We start from the raw sequence: 21,904 nt of genomic DNA, 5'->3' as shown, positions 1-21,904 counted from the left end.
ATTTTATGGACCAATCAGAATCGAACAAAACACCCATCGTTTTGTCTTACGTTCCCATCCCCCATGACAAAACATGGCAAGATTTATTTCCCAAGCCGTACAAATACATTTTGAAGTAAGAACTGGCGCAACCAATTTCTCTACAATCATCGTAGCAAATTGCACTTCGCTTTTTATACAAACACAAATAATTATTCTAGAAATAATTGCGAGTTTTTTATTAATTGGGGATATGTTTTTAATTGCTAGTGGATGTTTACATAAAGCCTTTTCAGTGTTGTTCGGTTCGGTGTTGCACGACGACACTTATATTCTCTGAAATTCCACCTCACCTTGTTTGTACGAGCTGCTACATAATGCAAATAGGCCCATTAAATTCTATGATGAGATGTATAGCATACGTAACAACGCCAAAAATTTCACCTCCCTTATAAAACAAAAGCTGAGAGATTTTCCTTAGCGCTTAAAGGATTTGTTTGTTAGAATCTCTTCCTATTGAACGTACAAGTTTTATATGTATTGTTTCATTCGTATTGTTTTATTCTCATTATTCTTGAAATGTTTTTTTTTAAGTGAAACTTTAGGCGCATGAGGGTAATATTTTTAGGGAACGAAGATGTGCAGCGTTTTTGTCGAAGAAACGGGAGAGCGATTGAGACTGTTTGAGAGGAGAGAGAGAGTGAGAAGGGTGATTACCTTATAGAAATTCTATTTTTAAAATTAAAATTTCCCAAAGATATTTATTTTTGACACTAAACCATTTTTTACCCTTAAAAACTCACCCCCTCCCACTTTCCGAACTCGGATCGACCGTAATTTATTTTTCCTTTCATTTTGATCATATTTATTCTTTCAAGCAGTCATTTTACGACACTCTGATAAACAAAAACTACAAGCTCCCTCCTTATCAGAATGCCAAATCGTAAAATGACTGCTTCACGACTGATTTGAGCGCGACCGCCGCTGCGAAAACTGCTGTGAGAGTTCGAAAAGTGAGTTTCAGAATCGCAAGGCTGTTAATGAATAATATTTTACCAAGAACTGGATATGTTGGCAGAAAACAATTGTCCCTACTCCTTAATAAAGCTACGGAACCCGAAGGTTATAAAAGAATACGGTCAAATAGACACCAAGTACAGAGTTGGTCGAATATTGTTTCGTTGATCAAACAGCTGAGAATTATGGAAGCTTAAGTATGTTAATAGTAGGTATTCTTAGCACGTTTAAATCTAATGTTGAACTTTGTACACAGTATCAATTGTATCTTCATATCTGTCACAATGTATATATTAATAGTAAGTAATATGCATGACCCATTAAAATAAAAATATTGATGAAATCTACTAGCAGACAATTTAAATAAAAATATTAGAAACTTAACAATGAATTTAAAAGTATGTGAATATTGATATTAAAATTTAATTGTTATATCGAAAACAAAGCATAAGTGTCTTTCGTGCAGTTAAAAATGTATTATGATAAAAGAAGTTAAATATAATCAAAAGCATTACTCTTCCTTATAGTTTTTGTATGTATTTTATTAAATGCAAATCGAGCGGAATTTAAAAAGGTTTTTTATATAATTGAACGTACCTTTACATATTATAACTGAAATTCACCAATACAGCCACTTTATAATGTTCATAAAAACTACCTTAATTATTTTTTTTATTAAATTTAACTTTTAAAGTTTGCAAACTTGACAACGGAGATACGTGCAGGACATCCGTTCGCGATGATACATTCTACAGAGTCTGAAATTCTCAGATACACACAGCGCATGCTCCGTCTCTTCTCCATACGAGTACGTTCATATTAGAAAAACAAAAATAAAGCAACATTTAAAAGCAATTAAATAAATATTTAAAACTCTTTGTAAAATCAAAGTTATAATTAACATTAAACCCAATTTATGAGTCCTTATCTTAAATGTGCTTTCTAAGGACCGAGGAAATTCAAAATATGTGACATTGGGTAACGTACTCTTAGATGCACGTACATTTTTTTTTTGATATCACTAAGATTTATAAAATTTTCACCTCATACCAATGGTAATAGACTTGGAGTGCAGTGACCTAGTGGCTTCAGCGTGCGACTCTCATCCCTGAGGTCGTAGATTCGAGTCACGGCTGTGCACCAATAGAGTTTCTTTATATGTGCATTTAACATTCGCTCAAACGGTGAAGGTTAAATGCACATATGTGAAACCCGCTTGCCTTAGAGCAAAAAGTCGACGGCGTGACAGGCACAGGAGGCTGATCACCTACTTGCTTATTAGATTAACAAATGATCATGAAACAGATACAGAAATCTGAGGCCCAGGCCTAAAAATGTTGTAGCGCCACTGATTTACGTATGAAATAGAAGCGTTACATTACTGTAGGAACAACTGCTGTAGGAAGGAAGGTGTCCAGTTCCTGAAGGGAGGATCGTCGACCAGTCGAACTCGTTATTGACCGGCCCAAAGGCCCCTCTTGAGACAGCAGATAAAGAATCCGCGAAAATCGAGGATACCGTGAGCCATTTCTGCCAAAACCCTCCATCTTTTAGTCGATACCAACTCCGGGGAAATAAATACAAATAATGCAACTTTTTCTACAACTGTGATACTATTTTGACATCCAACACCTTTTGTCTTCAGTCACCGTGACTACGCACGCTGTAAAGTACGGAAAACGTCAGTTAAATTTAAAATTAGATTATTTATTGTTTATGATTACATACTTCTCTCATGGCATATGACGTCCTCATACATATTCTTTGTCCACAATTAACACTTGTATATTATTAAAATATTGTATATAAAAAATCACGATTCTCGAAAAAATTACGTTGCTTTTAAACAATCTACACTGACTAATGGTGTGGAATACGTTAAATCATGTTACCAATTCCAGCCCTCTCGCATTGAGTGTCCAATTAACAATTGTAATTGAAAACCTATGATGAACCTATTGATGGAATTAACTATTAAGTTGAAAAAAATATACCCCTATTATAGAAACATTTTTACTTAAAAGGGTTTCCAAATCTACACGTTGTAATGTATTGTTACAATGAATAAACACATGTAATTATTTTCAAATCTATAAAAATTTATCCTATTTCAGTCAAATTTATAATTAATTGTAAATTCATATTATCAAGTAGTTCGCTGTTATGTCAACATCAACTCGAGATTGGAGCACCCTCGTCCTAATATACGAGTTCGTATAAAAATTTCGAAATGCTCTCCAAATTCAATATGGGAAAATGTAAAAATCTTACATCGGAACATGTGGTATATACATTTTATAATATTAACTATTAATCCATAATTTGATAAAAAAAAAATTTATAGGGGGCATATTGGCAGGATGCTCATCTGATGTTATGTGACACCATGGACACTGTCAATGCCAGAGGGCTTGTGAGTGCGTTGTCGGCCTTATAATTTTTTTTTGTATCCATGTTACAACACACTTAGTTAATTATTAAATACGTCAAATAGAAAGAAACGTATAAAGAATTAAATTACGTTCTTTCCTCGTACAAATTAAATTATGTAACGAAAATTGATTTCATTACACTTGTCAATCAAACAACCTGTTTTTGAGTGCTAAACATTTTATTTAATAAGAACGATTCATAAATTAGATTTTCTTGGGTAGCGCCATGGTAACTGTTTTCACTTCCAAGTATTCTTGCAGACTGTCAGATCCTCTGAGAAAAGAAAAAATACCTTACAATATTTTAAACTGGGCAAATATATTTAAGAATATCTAATTATCTCCGCTGATGACATTAAAAAATAATAGTTTAAAAAAACTAAAAAACACGCTTTTAAAGCACATCAAACTAAAAAGTGAAAAATAATTCCTAATTTAGGCTGAAAATGGTAATGAACAAAAAATACTGGTATTATTGTGAAAAAGCGTGGGGCGCTCTGTGCCATATTTTTCGTCTATCGAGCAACCCACGCTTTTTCAGCCTAAATTAGGAATTATTTTTCACTTTTTAGTTTGATGTGCTTTAAAAGCGTGTTTTTTAGTTTTTTTAACTATTATTTATTTTTTAGTTAATTTTTTTTTCGGATTATTGCATTGTCATCGATCTTTGACAGGTGGGCAAAGTTTGAATTAAATCTGTCCAAATGTAAAAGTGGGTCCAAATCGAGTCCGAAGGAGTCGGTTACATACATACATACGGGCTGTTCGGGGTATTTGTTGTGTTTCTCCGAGGGAGTCGGTACGGAATAGGTTTAAGGAATTAAATATTATGACACTATCTGGTCAATATATTCTTGAAGCCTTGTTGTATGTCCAAAAAAATATAAACGATTTTAAAACAAATGGTGACTTTCACCAGTATAATACGCGAAATAGAACTAATTTGAGTGTACGACCAACCAGGCTCCAAAAGATAAACCACTCCTTATATGGAAATTGTATTCGTTTATACAACAAACTCCCAAGCGAAATTAGAGAATTATCACTAAATAAATTCAAAGCCCTCGTTAAACGAAAATTAATCAACAAAGCTTTTTATAAATTTGAGGACTACTTAAATGATCCTAATCCTTGGGATTGAATTGCTCCAGTTCAAACAATTTGTATGACAATACTTGGCGATTAAAAAGAGTGGCGGAAAGTTTCTTGCCAGTTCTTCTTACCCGCTCTACGCCCTTGACTTGCGAACTGGTAGTAAATGTAAATTTACGATTAATTTAACTTGACGATTCAAAAGTGTACTTGGTTACCCACTTGAATAAAGATATTTTGAGTTTGAGTTTGAGTTTGAGTTTGAGTTTACATACAGGTGAAGCTAATATAAAGCGTGTAAAAATGGTAGAAGAGAGCTACAGAAATAACGTTAACATTAATTAATTTAAAGTCAAAATAATTATCAATTAAATACATAGTTTTGCTAGTTATCAATATAAGTAAGTTCATCTGGACAAAATATGTTAAAAAATGTGGAATTTCTTAGTTTTAAACAGTACCAATATTTCTATCGTTATACAGAACCTTGCAAATATTTTAATTTAGACTCATTGGAATGTAGACAAAGTCATCAAGACTTATTATTTTGGCAAGCTATTCTTAATCAGCGGATAGATAGCCCCTTTTTGCTCTCGTTAATTTCTCTAAGAATACCTCCCCCGTATGCGACACGATATTCACAATTGTTCCACGTGCCTCGTACAAACACGAATTATCTGCGTAATTCGCCATTGTTTCGGATTTTAGCTGATTATAACCCAAATCTATTAATATACTTATGTTTTCTGTTTCATATATTTCGTTTATCAATGAAATCTGTTTTGGCTTTGGATATTGTGTAAGTGTTTTTTTTTATATAGCTGTAAGAAAACTTTAAAATAAATCTATAATATTACTTACAATTCACGCCCAATTCCAGAGTCCTTAAAACCTCCAAATGGTGCGTGAGGGCTGAGGGCAAGATAGGTGTTCACCCTGTAAGAAATACACTGCATTAGAATAATTACAGTAAAGAAAAATTCCTATAGGTGAGATTCATCTCTCGAGAAACCAATTTGTGTAACGAGGCGTCAATGTGGGATGCATGCGTTTTCCTGGTAATAATACACTTATTATGTAAAATGTAGTAATATTCTTTAGTTATTTCCGAGATTTACAACTTACACCTTTAACATTTCGCTCAAAGCATGAAAAGGCATATAAATGATTACTTTAATAGAAATTACACCTAACACGCTGTGTGAATAATTACTTCAATTTAAACATGCCACAACTGTGCTGACCTCTGAAGTTTTCTCTCATTTAGCTCATTTAGAGCGGGCAAGAAGAACTCGCAAGAAACTCTCAGCCACTCTTTTTAATCGCCAAGTTTTGAGTCATACAAACTGTTTGAACTGGAGCAAATTAATCCCCACTGTAGCTGTTTATATCGTAAGACAAACGTGGTAAACTCAAGAATTGATATAACTACATAATGTAAAATTAATCAGTGGTGCTAGAACCCTAATTGGGTCTGGGCCTCAAATTTCTGTATCTTCTATGGTCATTTGTCAATCTAATAGGCAAGTAGGTGATCAGGCCTCTGTACCTGACACACGCCGTCGACTTTTTGGGTCTAAGGCAAGCCGGTTTCCTCACGATGTTTTCCTTCACCGTTCAAGCGAATGTTAACTGCGCACATAGAAAGAATATCCATTGTTGCACAGCCGAGGTCTCCGGGAAGAGAGTCGCACGCTGAAGCCACAGAAAAAACTGCCTTAGGCCTAAAAAAGGTTCATATAAAAGTGTTCATACCAAACATTGCCAGATTCCACGTGCTTGCTGAACTGAAGCGCTGTGTTGACATTGCTAGTGAAGATTCCAGCGGCAAGACCATAGTTTGTATCGTTCGCGCGGTCAAGAACTTCTTCGAGTGTTTCAAATTTTAAAATGTTCTGCACGGGCCCGAAGATCTGAAATTTATACATGTTATAGAAAACGGTCCGTCTTTCGCTTATAGTTTTTGTAAGGGAGGAAAAGCGCTTTCACATGACAAGTTAAGTCCCAAATTAAAGCCCCATAGAAATTTATCCAGCATAACGTCACTACTTAATAGAGTGAAGTTGATATTATCGAGAGAGAAAGTATGGTGTTGCTGCTCCTCCAATCTAAAGAGGATCCTCACTACCAGTCTAACAACTGGCCCAAAGTCATAGTGGCTAAGGTCCAGATATATCCTTATATCCAATCACATAAAGATATAAAAATCAAATTCAGCCGGGACCGAATTTGTTTGCCATATTGACGCCAAATTCATTTTGCAATATTCCGCTGAATTTTTACCACAAACATGTCGCTTTGGTTTTAGTATAACTTATTTCGGCGGTTTCAAATATGAATATTAGACTGATGGAGTTGGTTTAATGTAATTTTCCGTAAATAATTCGATGTCTTAGCGTCGCCCCGATGAGACGTTACACCTAATTAACGTTGACTTTGCGGATTTTCGATAAAATATCAATATTTTAATACATATACTATATTAAAACTACTGTTTAATAAGTGTCTATAGTTGTCCAATTCCTTTTGTAAACTTGTGAAGACCAAATCGTTGATAGGGCTAGGGTTTCTAACTATCACTTTTATACTCTCCCGTTTCTCTGAAATGCTGTTTACTATGATAAAAATCTTTATTCTTTAGTTAAATTGCAAAAGGTACTGTTTTATTATGAATAAGGTGGTTAGTATACAAAGAGACCGTAATCAATAGAGCCTTACTCCTTCTAAGAATATGTTCTTGAGAAAATATGTTTTAGAATCAATTTATTACATAATTTTTCGCATTATCTCTAATAAGGGTATGTAATATTGAGTCGAGATTATTGATCCTAGATCTCGTATGATTAAGAATTATAATCTCTCGAGATCTCGGTACTTTCAAGATCTCGATATTTTCGAGATCTTTGGTAGTTTTCGAAAACTGGTATGCAACATTGGTTATCACCAGCGTAGTAAGCGTAAACTATTATAAGCAACTTCTTGCTCTCTTCCATACTAATATACATACATCTCTTTTGTTAACAGTGACTCTAATCTATTTAATCTCGCAGAAACACGTGAACTACTTTTTATGAGTAAAAACCCATGGCACTTAAACGGTTAAAACGGATTTTAATTTCTTTCCGTACGATGTACTTGCTACGCAAATGGAAAATTTCGTCGCCTTGCAACTGTTCTAAGTCATCTTTATAAAAACACGAATTTTTCAAATATAACAATGCTGTGGTTGCAATTATTCACCGCTTTGAGACACTTTTCGTAATCTCGTTAATCCTACGAGATCTCGTCATGTTACGCTTTGACATTGATCTCGAAAAATTGCACGACATCTCGCGGGATCGGGATCTCGCTAGATCGGGATTGCATTCCATATCTCTCATACGTTGTAAAATATAATATGAATAAATAAATATACCTCTTCCCTCGCTATTGTCATTTCGTCCTTGACGTTCGCGAACACGGTCGGTTCGATGTAGTACCCACTATTACCGACTCGTTTTCCTCCTGTCACCAACGTCGCACCCTCAGCCTTGCCCTTCTCAATTAACCCCAATACTTTGTTCATCATCTCTTCGTCAACCTGAAATATTTTTAATGTTATTTGATGTTGTTTGGTGAACATTATTATCGTAATACTGGTGTAAGTGCACTGTTCACGAAGCTTTCCAATTAGAACTAAAGGTCCGGGTTAATCCGGAAATAATTGAAGGTTTGCACTGACACGACTGTATCTCGTTTCCAGAAACACTCAAACGCTCCAGTGATTCCAGATCATTTATTGATTTACTAATTTTAGAGTTTCAGTTTTAGACATTTATTGAATTAATTATTGGAAATGTTTCGGTTTTACAAAGGTCAGCAGCCTAGATATGCAGGTTTTAGAAGTATAAGCTTCAATTATACCCTTTGTCCGAATAAATTATAAAATTAAATACATAAAGAAACCATATGTATAGAATACTTGAGAAAAGCTCCTTGGACGTATTTGTAAAGCAAAGCTTAAATCGTACTACGACTAGTATTGTAATCCAAGTGTATGAGAAACTTTGCATTTGTATGCATGCGAGTATAGTTAAAATTTTAAGTTAAACACATATATACATTTTATTTATACGTAAGGTAAAGTCCTATTTTTGTACGAAACTTACAAACTAGTAGTTTTTTCCCGATAAAATTTACATAAAATTTAAAAAAAATACAAATTTTCATTAACCTGTGGACCATGTTGGGTAGATGCATCAGCAGGGTTGCCAATCTTCAGGGATTTCGCTACAGCTGCTGCAGCTTGAACGAATTGGTCGTATATTCCTGATTGTACAAATAGACGGGATGCTGCGATACACATCTGACCTTGGTTTGAAAACACACCCATTGCTGCGTACTGAACTGCTGCTTCCACTGCAATAACATCTCCTAGTTTAAAATCACACATATTGTTCCATATAACAATCTTGTTGAAGTCATATAGCTGGGGCATAGAGCAGACACATAATTCCTTAATTTTCATTATAGCAAAGCAGGTACTCAGCCTCCAGTGCCTAAAGCCGCATTTATATTTATCTGACGTGTTGTGTTGTGATGCTCTCTGTCGTGATGGCTACTGTTCACATTGATATGACGTGTTATGATGCATTATGACGGTTTTTTGTATCAGATCCGTCTTGACTCCCAGAGAGTTCACACATTTGCAATGTTTTTTCAAGAATCATCCGATTCAGATTCAGATTTTGAAGAAGAGTTGGAATTATTGGCGTTGGCAACGCTTCTAACTAAACAAAGAAAAAGAAGAAGAAGAATTTTTTCTCCTATCTCTTCCCAAATAGCTGTTCTCATAACTTGATCTTTATATTCTTTACATTTTGGATTATAAATCACTTTAAATTGTCTTATGTATTCAATTAGTTGCTCTTCGTCCATTTCTGACGCGTAATAACACAACACTGGCGCGTGCACACTAGTCTGATGCGGTATGACGTCTCACGGCACCGCCCCCCGCACCTCACCCTTTCTGACGCGGACCGGGATCGCCTGTGACACGACACATCAGAAGCCGTCATAACACACCGCATTGAATAAATGTGAACGCTTCCATATTAAATGTATGAAATTGATACCGTTCTGATGCATCACAACACAACACGTCAGATAAATGTAAATGCGGCTTAACACGTCGATATTTTAGGGTATGATACTAACAAAAAAAAATTTTCACCTTGCAAGTATTCAACAGAAAGCATAAAACACGTGTTAGCTTTTAATCTTTATTTAATTAAATTCTAAACATTTTTTTATGAATCATATTCCTAACTCATTTGACTCGTTCGTTTGTTTATGAATTGATTTGAACAACTGCCCGAAATGGGATGGGTCGGGTAGCAGTAGGGAATAGATTATAAAAGAGGTTGCACGTGAACACATGCGCACGGGCAATTCCTTTGTTCAAGTATACCTAAAATCAGTGAAGTGAATGAAATCATATTGGAGTGTTTAATTTCCTACCCTAAGAACTATATCAACTAGCCCTTTCACACAGAACCAATATAATACGTGCGACTGAGCTATGGAGATCGTTCACTAGTCTATAATAGATAGGTATATAATATTTATGGCCAGCAATATCGTCTATCAAAATAATGGCCGACATTTGTAATAATAATTTAAGTTGGCCTCTCATTATCTTTGAAATTAATCACCGATCCTTAGGGATCTAAAGTCGATGGAAAAACAGATAATATAGGAAGGGTTACAGCATATATTTATGCTTTGAATTTCTATTTTAAAATATTTCTTCATGTTTCCAGTTTTCTGTTCATTTCTTTTCCTTTCAAAGAGTTAAATCCTTTACTATCGTGAAACTTAGTTGAGAAATTCTTAGCTCTGGACCTGAGATTTAGACTCAAGATTGTACGAAGTATATGTTAAAATCCAACTCTTACTTTCATACTAATACATAATTTGGAGACGCTTTGCGAGAAACATGAATTTGGGATTTTATGAATTTTATATAATACTGGCTGACTCGGCAAACGTTGTTTTGCCATGTATATTATTTCTAGGAAACATTTTTTAGTTCAATAAAAATAACTATCTACTATAATAAAAAATGAAGTTAATCGTAGAGAGGTGAAAATTAAGGGTTGTAATTATGTATTTTTGTATGCTGTATCATAAAAAAATAAAAACATTTTTTTTTGTGATCACCCGTTATCACTTAGGAGTTTGAAAGATAGATAGTTGCCAATTCTCAGACTTACTGAATATTCATTAAAAAAAAATCAATCAAATTTCCTTCCTGACGCTATAACTCCAGAACGCACGAACCGATTTCCACGGTTTTGCATTCGTTGGAAAGGTCTCGCGCTCCGTGAGGTTTATAGCAAAATTCAGGAAAAATTTCAACAGAAAAGCGGGATCACCAAACGAAATGTTACATAAAACGAAGCCATCTGGTGGCGAAACGGAGTTCGCCGAGTTTGCTAGTTAGATATAGAATACCTATTAGATTTTTAATATTATTTACTTTTTAAATTGCCTAGTCTATTTGAAAATGGCATGGCGGTGTTGTGAACATATTAATTAAAATTTACAAAAATAATATTATTTTCCTTATTTAATTATCAAGTTGACTCCAGTAGTACTTTCCACCATGACGAAAAAAAAAAAAGGTAATTTATCCCTGCTGTGTTCTCAAAGACGGTTCTCTTCCGCACAGACTACATACTTTTGTACAGATTAGTAAAAAGTTTTCTGTGAAATTTATCATAAACAGTAGACGCCAGAGACTTAGCGGAAGTTTGAAAACGAAAATGTTTTTGAATGCGATTACGGGAACTTAAGCCCTCACAGACAAGTGTGTCCTTAGACTGTCTCACATTTACGATTAAAACTTTATCGTATCCTTACTTATTTAAAGGTGTACATATTATTAAAGTCTAAAACTGAAGGAATGTTTGGTTCAGATTCTCATATAACATAATTTTACTTCGATTTACAGGAGTGATTATATAATGTTTTTATACTTTTTACACCCTATACAAAATAAATAGCAGTTTTAGCACAGGGTGACTATTAATCTTTAATAAAAGCCTATGTGTTATTCTAATGTATAGCTTTATTATTGTAAAGTTTCATTACAATCCAATCAGTAGTTTTTACGTTTAAGAGTAACAAACATCTATCCATACTTACAAACTTTCGCGTTTATAATATTAGTAGGATTCCATATATTTACAGACAAAATGTTCAAGTATATAAAATCTTTTGTTTATGCGTGTATTTCACATTGAAATAAAACTTATACAACCCAGAATACATTATTTAGACAAATGTCTGAGCTTTTCGAAAACATTAAAAAATATATCTATCTTTATATGAAAAATTAGTTTGAATAATTTATTTGAGCACATTATGGTGAGAATTGTTTAATTATTAATAAAGGTTTACTTACAATTAGCATCGTCCATGATGACCAATGGGCTCTTTCCTCCCAATTCAAGGGTCACACGCTTCAAGTTATTGGTACCAGCTGCTTTTTGGATCAATTTTCCGACCTACAATATAAGTTTTGTTATAGATTTACATGTACCTATGTCTATGAATAAAAGTGAGAAACTGCGCGTTCCACTGTGACTTAGAACTGGCCCAACAGTTCAGTGCTGTGACAGAATTGTCAATGTGACTAAGCTGAATAGCACAAGAGGAAACGCGAGTCCCTCCAGTCAGAGGGCTCCGACTCCCCCATGGATCCGGATATTTCCGGAACAGTCGTCGCCCGAACCCAGCGGGAGACCCCAAGCCCAATCTAGCTTAAGTTAATAAAGTCCCTTTCTCGGAAAAGGGAGAAAATAAAAACTAATAAAAATTTTGTCAGGCTCTTCTTTGTGTGTTTAACTAAATGTACAAGTGTTATAGTGCTGCGTAGTTAATTCTGTTTGATGATGATGATATTAATTTATCCCTAATGGGAAAGGACTTTAGTCCATACTTGGAGTATTTTGGTAGTTTTAAAGGCCGAAGCCACGTCTTTATTTTTCTTGATCGTAAGGCCATGTCATGTCTTATTATTCTCGGTCATAGGGCCTAAGCCACTTCTTCGATGTTTTGAATTGGTCGAAGTTAAGTCCATAAGCACTAATAGTAGAATCCAAATAAAAATTATTTATATTTCCAGGTGCTTGTTTCAAATCCGATGTTAAGGTAAATCCAAAAGTATCTCCGTTCAATCCAATTAGTCAATCCGGGGAGTACAATTCTTTAAATGTCTTGAACCGTATTAGAAATAAATTTATAAATGATATCATGCATTTTTCATGGTTAATAATTGTAATTTCATAATTACCTCTAAGGAACCAGTGAAGGAAACTTTCGCGACATCGACGTGGTGCGTTAGGGCTACTCCAGCGGTTTCACCAAAGCCTGGTACCACGTTCAACACACCTGCTGGTAACCCAGCCTCTTTAAGCAGTGCTGTTAGTGCCAATGCCGTTAATGGGGTCTGCTCTGCCGGTTTTACAACTGCTGTGCATCCTATAAAAAAAAATCGATAAAAGACTTTGCAGTCTTGCGACTGGGAGAAAATCTTGATTCAAAATATAGCAGCGTGTTTATTTAATTCTGCACACATATAATTCACTGAAATGTCAAAATGCTCTGTAAGTTATGATCTGATTCGATATGGGGTAATAACTGGTAACCGTCTGGTCTTATCTTTAATTTCCAATACTGGCTCTTAGCTATGAACTTCATTTAAGTTACATATTAATGTAGGGAATCATTACAATAACATAACATAGTTATTGTAATTACATTTTCATATGAGACTCATTCTTTGAATTACTAAAGTCATGTGGAGATTTAAGATTTAAGCATATATTCTACGGTTCCTTGAATCAGTGATTACCTAAGTGGAATAATTTCAAAGCTCAGTTGCACCCATAGATAAAGAAGTTAAAATTATTATCATGGGCGGATCGTGAACTTGTGGGGCTCTGGGCTATACCCGTAAAAGAACACGCGAAAAAGTACACCGACCGAAAACAAGCGACGGGAATTCCCCGTTTAGTTCGATAGACGCGCATCGCACATGGGTTGATTGAACTCAGAGATTTCAACATAAGGATTTTTATTATACAAGTAAGATTTGGATTTTTTTTTAAATTTCAGATATTTTTTTAATTCAAAATATCGCTTATTATTTTCAGTTGGGACTGCGTTTTATCCGCGGGGCCCTGGGCTGCAGTCAAAATGCCTTTAAGTAGATCCGCCCCTGATTATTATAGTTATATATCCAAAATATATCATGTATTTTCTATAGTTGCAATCTATGAATTCTTAAATACATGACAATTACGGTGAAAATACATTTTACAAAAATAAATACAGTAAAATGCATATCCAGTCTTAGTTTCTACTACTTTTTTTTTAAATACTTATTCGCTTAACAATGCGGATTAGGTAACAGAAAGGTAGCGGTATTTTTTTTTTAATTTGGTCTGCCCTCTACCAAATTTATCAAGCTCTGGTATAAGTTTTTAGTCTACCATTAGACATACATTTAGTAAAGTGTGCGTTAATGTTTTCCTAATTCCAATAATTTATTTTGGTAATTTTATTTTAAAACAATTTTTGAGTCTGGTGTTTTAATTCCTTTACCGCAACAGGTTTTTAAGCCTCTAAGATATGATAGCAAAACTTATACCTGCTGCTAGTGCTGTGACAACTTTGTTAATAAACATCAAAATTGGGACGTTCCAAGGTAGAATCAATGCACAAACTCCGACTGGTTGCTTCAGTGTGTATGAGAATACATCTCCATCTGAAATAAATATTTTAAACATCTTATAAATATCATTACTGCTAGCGCCAAATTAGACATAGACATGACATTTATTACTAACAAAACACACACACAGAAACACACAAAATAATAATTAAAATAAGAAAGACAACAATTATTTTAAGGAACAAGGTTCCTTTTAACTGGTTCTAACTGGCACTGGCTCAGCATTATGCTGTGGAGCAGACGTGTTCCACCGCGCTCATTCTGCCAGAGACCACAACAGTCAGTTTTCGCCTCAGGCGCAAAAAAAGAAAAACAATTTAAATAATAATAATATCAGAAAATAATAATAATAGTAAAATTTAGCAGTAAAGAAAGCAAAATTTAACATAAATACGTGCTAAATAAATATAAAAAAATCCGAAATATGGATAATATTTTAAGACACACTCATACATATACACAACTAGAATCAAATGTACTGGTCTAGCTATTTTTATTTGTGTTCTTTTTCAAACTTACAACCAACATAAATTTTGTCATAGAAAAGGCTAGATACATTTGTCGAGATTTATAAAAATCCATGTAAATCCACATAAACTTTACAAACACGCACCAAACTCAATCTCAAAATAAGTTTATTCATATAGTTAAACAAGTACACTTATGAACGTCAAAAAAGAAGTTAAATATATACTATCAGTTCGCCACTCTTTTTAATAGCTAAGTTTTGAGTCTTAAAAATGGTTTGAACTGGAGCAAATCAATCCCAAGGATTACGTTTATTTAAATATTCGTCAAATTTATAAAAAGCTTCATTCATCCATCACACACTTCGGAACTAACGTTTATCACAATAATTATTACCCATAGGGATTGTCGATCCTTCAACTTTGTCCGCCAAACTTGCAAGGTATCTTATTTGGTTTGGCACAAGAGTCAACATTCTTTGGCTGAAGGCACATACCATGCCATTGTCGTAGCCTTCGAGCTGAGCCAGGTACTTGGCATCCCTTTCTACAAGATCGGCAAACTTGCTTAGGAGCCGTCCACGCTGAGATGCATCTAGAAGACGCCATTCGGAGTTACGGTGGAACGCGGCTTTTGCTGCACTCACGGCTAAATCAATGTCCGCCTGGAACGATAAATATTTTTTATAATACTGTAATTAAATTAAATATCGACAGCTTGATTATACCTGGCACGGTGTACATCCGGTATTTCGAGCCCTATTTATTATCATTCAAAGTCAAAGTCAAAACCATTTATTCATATAGGTAACACAATGTACACTTATGAACGTCAAAACGAAATACATATTAAATGCTTCTAATTTTACATTTACTGCCAGTTCTCAAATCAAGGACATAGAACGGAACAACTACGACGGCATATATTAGGTCCAATTAATAATCTTATATATAGTTACGTAATTGTGTAGAAAAGGAAACGGCCTGCCAAGTAATTGTGTTCAAAAGTAAGTCACAGTCTGATTCTTTGTGATTAACATAATACCAGTTATAACTTTAAAAATAAAGTGTCCATATTACCTTATCACCTTCAGCGATTTGAGCTATAACGCTGCCATCATGAGGACTGTATGTGGGAAACGTTTTTCCACTCTTAGAGTCCACCCACTCATTGTTGATGAAGATCTGTAAATATACAATGCAATATACTTATAAAACCAGAATTCATGTTTAATTTTATCGATTATTTTATTGATTGGCGATTATTGGTAGAATAATTTATCACTACTGCAGGAACTGAGAAACAGTGAGAATGTTATCCAACGAACGTCTACGTCAGACTGCAAAAACAGTGCAGCAGATAGCTAACACCTCTAACAGCTCATGTAGACGGGGGAGTAGGTAGCTGAAACCGATAAATCCGAATAATGTGTGCTTGACCCAATACTGTGTGTGGTAACAATTATTGTGATAGCTAGACGCAAGCAGGGACAATTTATTCACTGTATACGTCAAGAAATACATAAACAAACAAACAACTTAATAAAACAATTACGTAAAGAAGAAAGACAACATCAAGTTTTCGAAACTACTGATCGTGTCACTTTTTTGTTTTTTTAATATACTATGATGTTAATGATAGAAAGTGATAAGCACTCAAATTGTCAGGAGACTCGCAAGTGTGTTGCCGGTCATTTGAATTTTTGGTCTAGAGATACTGCGATGCGTTTTATAAAATTTATTATAAATTCTTAGTGATTTTGATTTATAAAAAATAGTTTTGAATATTTATATTAAGTCGCTATGTCCATTGATAAGAACCGCATATAGCATGAAATTTGTTGTGTAATTTAAAAAGAATTATGCACACTGACACGATGTGAAGCAAAATTATTTATACTATATACAATATACGTGCACGATCATAATAGCTTTCAGCTACATTCTCAAATACCTACATGCGCATACACACCTATTCACACACTCACTCATTCACTTCATTTGTAACACTAAATTTATAACCATTATTTTTATTTTTTAACTAATTTAAACATGTACCACGTAATGATTGTTTTCTAGTTACCCACAACACAGGGCCTCCCTAGTGTGTGGACTAGCGATATATGAATTCTGTCACAAACCCTTTTGTCATTAATAAAGTTTTTATTATCTATTATTATTATTGCTGATACGATACGATATTTATGATATGGTTAACTTGAATAAATAAATAAATAAATAAAGATACTTGCTGCTATGAAAAGATTGATGTTATCTACGTTCTCTATCAGTTAAGATAGTATCTGCGGCTGGCATTAATATATGCTTCGTCATCGTGATTGGAATTTTATTCCTTACATAATCTATTTATATTATACGTGAAAAAAATTATCTATTATATTTGGGCATAACAAACAAAATATTTTGCTGTGCGTATGTATTATAGATAAGTATATATTATAGTAAAACTAGCGGAACCGACAGACGTCCTGTACACACGTCTTACTTACAAAAAAAATATATCTAATAATAAACTCTAGAATTATATTTTAGGAAGCAGATTATATTTAATGTTTTAAGTTAATATTCAAAATCTTTGTCAATAGAAACCTTTTCGTTTAGTTTATCACAAGATAATATTTATGATATATTTATGTTTACACTATATGAAAAAACTCAAAGTAAACCTAATACCGGGTATTTTTGTATTCTTACAAGAGTTATCGTTATACAGTTCATGGTTACTATGGCAACAAAGGATATTTTTTGGTCCACATTTTATAACAAGAAACACAAACTCGCAGGTAAAACGGCTGGAAGTCAAATTAATTAAATAAAAAATACTCATAAAACATGGTACAATTTTTCTATTTTTAATGTTGTTTTAATTAATTATAAAACGTTAATACAAATATTACAATTACTTTTTAATCATTACCTAAGCCTTTATTTCTATTCTAATATAATATGTTATAAATATTATTATTATTTTACTCTCTTATTATCGGGCTCACTCAATATCTATTTTATGTCCTTCCATAAATTCATTATTTTTATTTGAATTATTTCATACAACCAGATCTTCACTATATAATACTTATCGTTTTTACTCATTACATTTAATTGTAAATTATCTTTATGGATATATTTGCGATAAGAAATGAATAACAATTTATTATCTTTTTATTTATTTGAGAGTGGAACCCAATAAAAATGAAATCCTTCGCCAGGTTTTTGTACCTGGAAATTCAAAGGTTGTGGCTACGAATACTAAGATCTACATCGAAATATTGGAATTCTCTAAATGATTCTGGAAATTACAGGTTCTCGCTTTGTCTCACAGGAGCCGCACTTTGGCATGTCGTAGGAAACCTTCAATTAGCTGAGGTTTACTCATAAAGCCCAATAACTAGAAAGTTACCAAGGCCCCTTAGTTTACAGCTAAGTAGTTATTGCTGAAATATACGAAGAATTTTCATATTCATATTTCATACTTTAATTCTTTTTATTATAGATTCCAGATCCTAACTTGCCATATTAAAAATATAAATTACAGATACAATACTCAACATATTTATTAAATTAGATTAAGTTTGATGCCTATCAACAATATTAATAGGATAAATGTCAAATGTAAAATTGATATAAGGTGTCGTCAACTGTCACCTAATAAATCCCGTGTAGCTTTAATTCCAATTTTGACAGCCCGACATGTATAAAACTAAGTCTTGTCTTGAATTGTACAGCCTTGCCTCGTACATATTGTATATTATAATGCTCATAAAAGGTCATCAAGAGTAATTATTATCGTTACTAAAAACATACAAATTTCACCCCTAGAGACGTACTGAACAAGGAATGAGCAATGATCATAAATTGACATAATTATGAAAAGGTCTCTTACATGGTATTATAAATATAATTTTGTTTATAATATACCATTTAACATTTGCTCAAGCACGGTGGTAGGCTCACCTACTTGCCTCTTAGGAAAAAAAATGTTCACGATACAGAAATCGTACACCTTGACCAAAGAGGTTCTTGTATTGTTTTAAATATACCTTGTTATGGTTTAGTGTGTTGATTAGCCGACTAGTATTTAAACCTCAAGGTCGTGCGTTTAAACCCTGCTGTGCACTAAGGGATTTTTGTATAGTGCTGTGAATGAAAACATCTTGCAGAAACCTGCATGTATATATGCCAAAATAAGTCTTGACGACGAAGAAAAATTATCATCAAAACAGATGCAGTAATGCGTGGCCGATAAAGCATCATGTCCAGAGAATATAGACTATTCCGAAAATAATAATTGAATATTTGAACAAGAAATATAACCGTCTACAAAATTAATCCTTCTAATATTATAAACGCGAAAGTTTGTAAGTATGGATGGATGTTTGTTACTCTTACACTTAAAAACTACAGAAATAAAACTTTACAATAATATAGCCTATACATCAGAATGCCATATAGGCTATTATATATAAAGATATTGTGTGGATTGTCTAAAATATCAAGTAAGTAGGAAAAAATCTATCATCTGCGAGCTATTCTGGCGTGCGATGCAAAACCGCGAAATGTTTATCTTAAACAGTCAATATCTTCGGTAGTTTTTTTCTACGCCACGCTAATATAAGCTACTCGAAATACTAATCCTGCGCAGTAGTCGGTCGCGGGCACCAACTAGTTATTTATAAAGCCTTTATTTTGCACAAGTTTCCGTTTCTTACTCACAATCAATAAAATAAACTTAAGTCCGTTTGACTACTCCGAGCAAGGCCTTATCTAGACCTTTACATTATGTGCCTACCCAAAATGTATTAAAATGTCAAAAAGATAAAATTCAATAAAGATAATTTTAATAATTATAATTAATAAACGGTACTTTACCAATTTTTTTAACACCATTTATGTAGGATATGTTTCTAGCAATCTTATTGTGTAGCATGCAACTTAAATTTATGATAAGATAAAAAGCCAACATAGTTATATATTATAACTAATTACAAGTATAAATACTATAATAGATATATAAAACGACTTATTTAAAAAAAAACAACACAGAAAATGACTAATTATCACAAGCTAATTATGCGTATGGTGGAAAGCAAACCGGCCTTCGGGACACTTAAATAAATACATGCGTGAAATGTATTTATTTAAGTAATAAAGTAAAACATAATTTATTAAATACTACGGCTGAGAGATATTTAAATGAGCCGAAGTTATATTAGGTACTTCGAAGCTAGAAGGGATGCTGACGCATCCCTGCAAGCATCGTACCCGACCTCCGCCAGCTCTATAAACAGGGTGAATTGGCCGATGTGAAAGGCCCTTGCTGTGCCAAGGTCCATTCCACATCATTCGTGGCCGTAGAGGACCGTGATACTAACGGCTGATCGCGTGGCTGGATGCGGACAAGGCTACGCTGTTACCGTGTCCTGCCCCGGGCGATTGCTGGTGGCGCCGTGGGGTTTTAGTGGGTATGCACTGTTGTGCGAGTCCCACATAACCCTTCCCCACCAAGATCAACCGTGCCGCGGGAGGGTATGCGTAACGCATTTCCCCACGAAAAAAAAAAAAAAAAGGTACTTTGAAGCTGGGTGTCAACTGGCCTTTAATTGTTTAAAACTTGAGCTTATAACTATCATAACATTAGGGGTATTTTGACTCTAACAAAGAACTAACTTGACTTATTGAAGGGTTCTTAAATCTAAGTGACACTTATGTTAGGTATAAAGAATATACGTGTAGTCGACTTATTGAACATTATAGGAAACAAGAATGTTATATTACAATTTATGAATGGGAAAAACTAAAGGGTTTATTTATTACTAAACTGAAGTTTTACAATTTATTTGCTGCAAGTATACGACGATTGCTAACGTTTGTTTTGCGCTTCTAATTAACTAAAATATATATGTAACTTAAATAATGTTATAGTTTTATTTTTTTATGAAATAGGAGGCAAACGGGCAGGAGGCTCACCTGATGTTAAGTGATACCGCCGTCCATGGACACTCACAATGCCAGAAGGCTCGCAAGTGCGTTGCCGACCTTTCAAGAATTGTTAATAGTTAGGGAGGCGAGGTAGCTAAATGGCGTAATTCAACGGCACCGTCGAAACCTTTCAAAATCGAAAGATAAAATAATTTCGAAAAGAAAATCTCGTATGGTAAAATCTATTTTAGCGGTGAGTTTGGCGTGTATGGTTTTTCAAAAATGTTAAAAAAAAACAGTTACTTGGGCATTCTCGAGCGCGTCAGATATTCATACTACGTATGCCCTAAGTGCCTCTGAAAAACGGTATACTAATCTACCGGTTTGCGTGGTGGGGGTAGACATATAAAGTAGTCAAAAATGCAAAAAAAAAAAAAAATCTCGACCGCGTCAGATTTTCGGAAGGGGTGTTAAGTAGGCCCCAAGGAAGCTCCCTTTATTAGGTTTCATAACTACCGCAACTAGCAAAAGAACTGTTCTTGAGCAATAAATATTTTGTTTATGTTATCTTTGTAAATATTATATTATTTAAAGACGGATAAAGTAACAACTTGAGTAGGTACTCTGATAAAAAGATATTTCTTTTTTGAAAATAATGTACGTGATGATCCCCAACTAAACTGTATTTTCGCTCTTATATGAGTAAATTAATATTTACTTTTTGTTAATATGCTTGTTACTGATTAAGTTTTTTTTTTAATCTTTCATCTTTACAAGAGTTAAAACATATTTATACATTACCTCATGGCTCAGTTTAACACACTCGATCTCAATAAAGACTTAATTTTTTTTATTAAATGTTATTGAAGTTCGAAAGTTGTGTTGATTGGCTTAAAAATTATAAAATAATTATTAAGAACTGACCTTAGTGTATTTAACCTCGGGAGCCATTTTTCACGACACAACACTTCAAATAAGTCCTAGCGTTGACAATTGTGTGAATAAAAACCGAATGGCATCGTTATTTATAAACAGCCAAGATAACACATATCTTGCGATATACGGTTAAACGTGAACTATGGAGTTGCGATAAAATGTGAAGAACCTAAAATGATATTTTAAAAAATCTTCTATGAGAACTAATGTCTCACTATCGATTTTTTGTTGCGAAAAAATCTTTAGTATAATCCAACTTA

The 21,904-nt window shown here is 33.8% G+C and overlaps 1 protein-coding gene across 1 annotated transcript; it reads right to left on the bottom strand.

The window, feature by feature from the left end:
* Positions 1-3,588: 3,588 nt before the first annotated feature.
* On the bottom strand, positions 3,589-21,774 carry LOC125063354 (aldehyde dehydrogenase 1A1-like). Its single transcript, XM_047669764.1, has 11 exons — positions 21,633-21,774; positions 15,849-15,953; positions 15,166-15,433; positions 14,218-14,334; positions 12,859-13,046; positions 11,968-12,070; positions 8,734-8,918; positions 7,936-8,100; positions 6,276-6,433; positions 5,382-5,456; positions 3,589-3,702 (listed from the first exon to the last, which is right to left on the bottom strand). The coding sequence occupies exons 1-11, from the start codon at positions 21,657-21,659 to the stop codon at positions 3,633-3,635; spliced, it is 1,461 nt and encodes a 486-aa protein (XP_047525720.1). The 5' UTR covers positions 21,660-21,774; the 3' UTR covers positions 3,589-3,632.
* Between the last annotated feature and the right edge of the window lie 130 nt (positions 21,775-21,904).

Source organism: Pieris napi, chromosome 3 (assembly GCF_905475465.1).
Source record: "Pieris napi chromosome 3, ilPieNapi1.2, whole genome shotgun sequence".
NCBI lineage: Eukaryota > Metazoa > Arthropoda > Insecta > Lepidoptera > Pieridae > Pieris > Pieris napi.
This window is presented reverse-complemented; position numbering and strand designations above follow the sequence as displayed.

What these genes read in the sequence shown, in the direction of transcription:
- LOC125063354 (XM_047669764.1), bottom strand. Translation starts at nt 21,659, where the DNA reads ATGGCTCCCGAGGTTAAATACACTAAG. An exon ending in AGGATCGACAATCCCTATGG is followed by an intron (nt 14,335 to 15,165) that starts GTAATAATTATT and finishes TATTTATTTCAG; the next exon opens with ATGGAGATGTATTCTCATAC. An exon ending in TGACAATAGCGAGGGAAGAG is followed by an intron (nt 6,434 to 7,935) that starts GTATATTTATTT and finishes TATAAATTTCAG; the next exon opens with ATCTTCGGGCCCGTGCAGAA.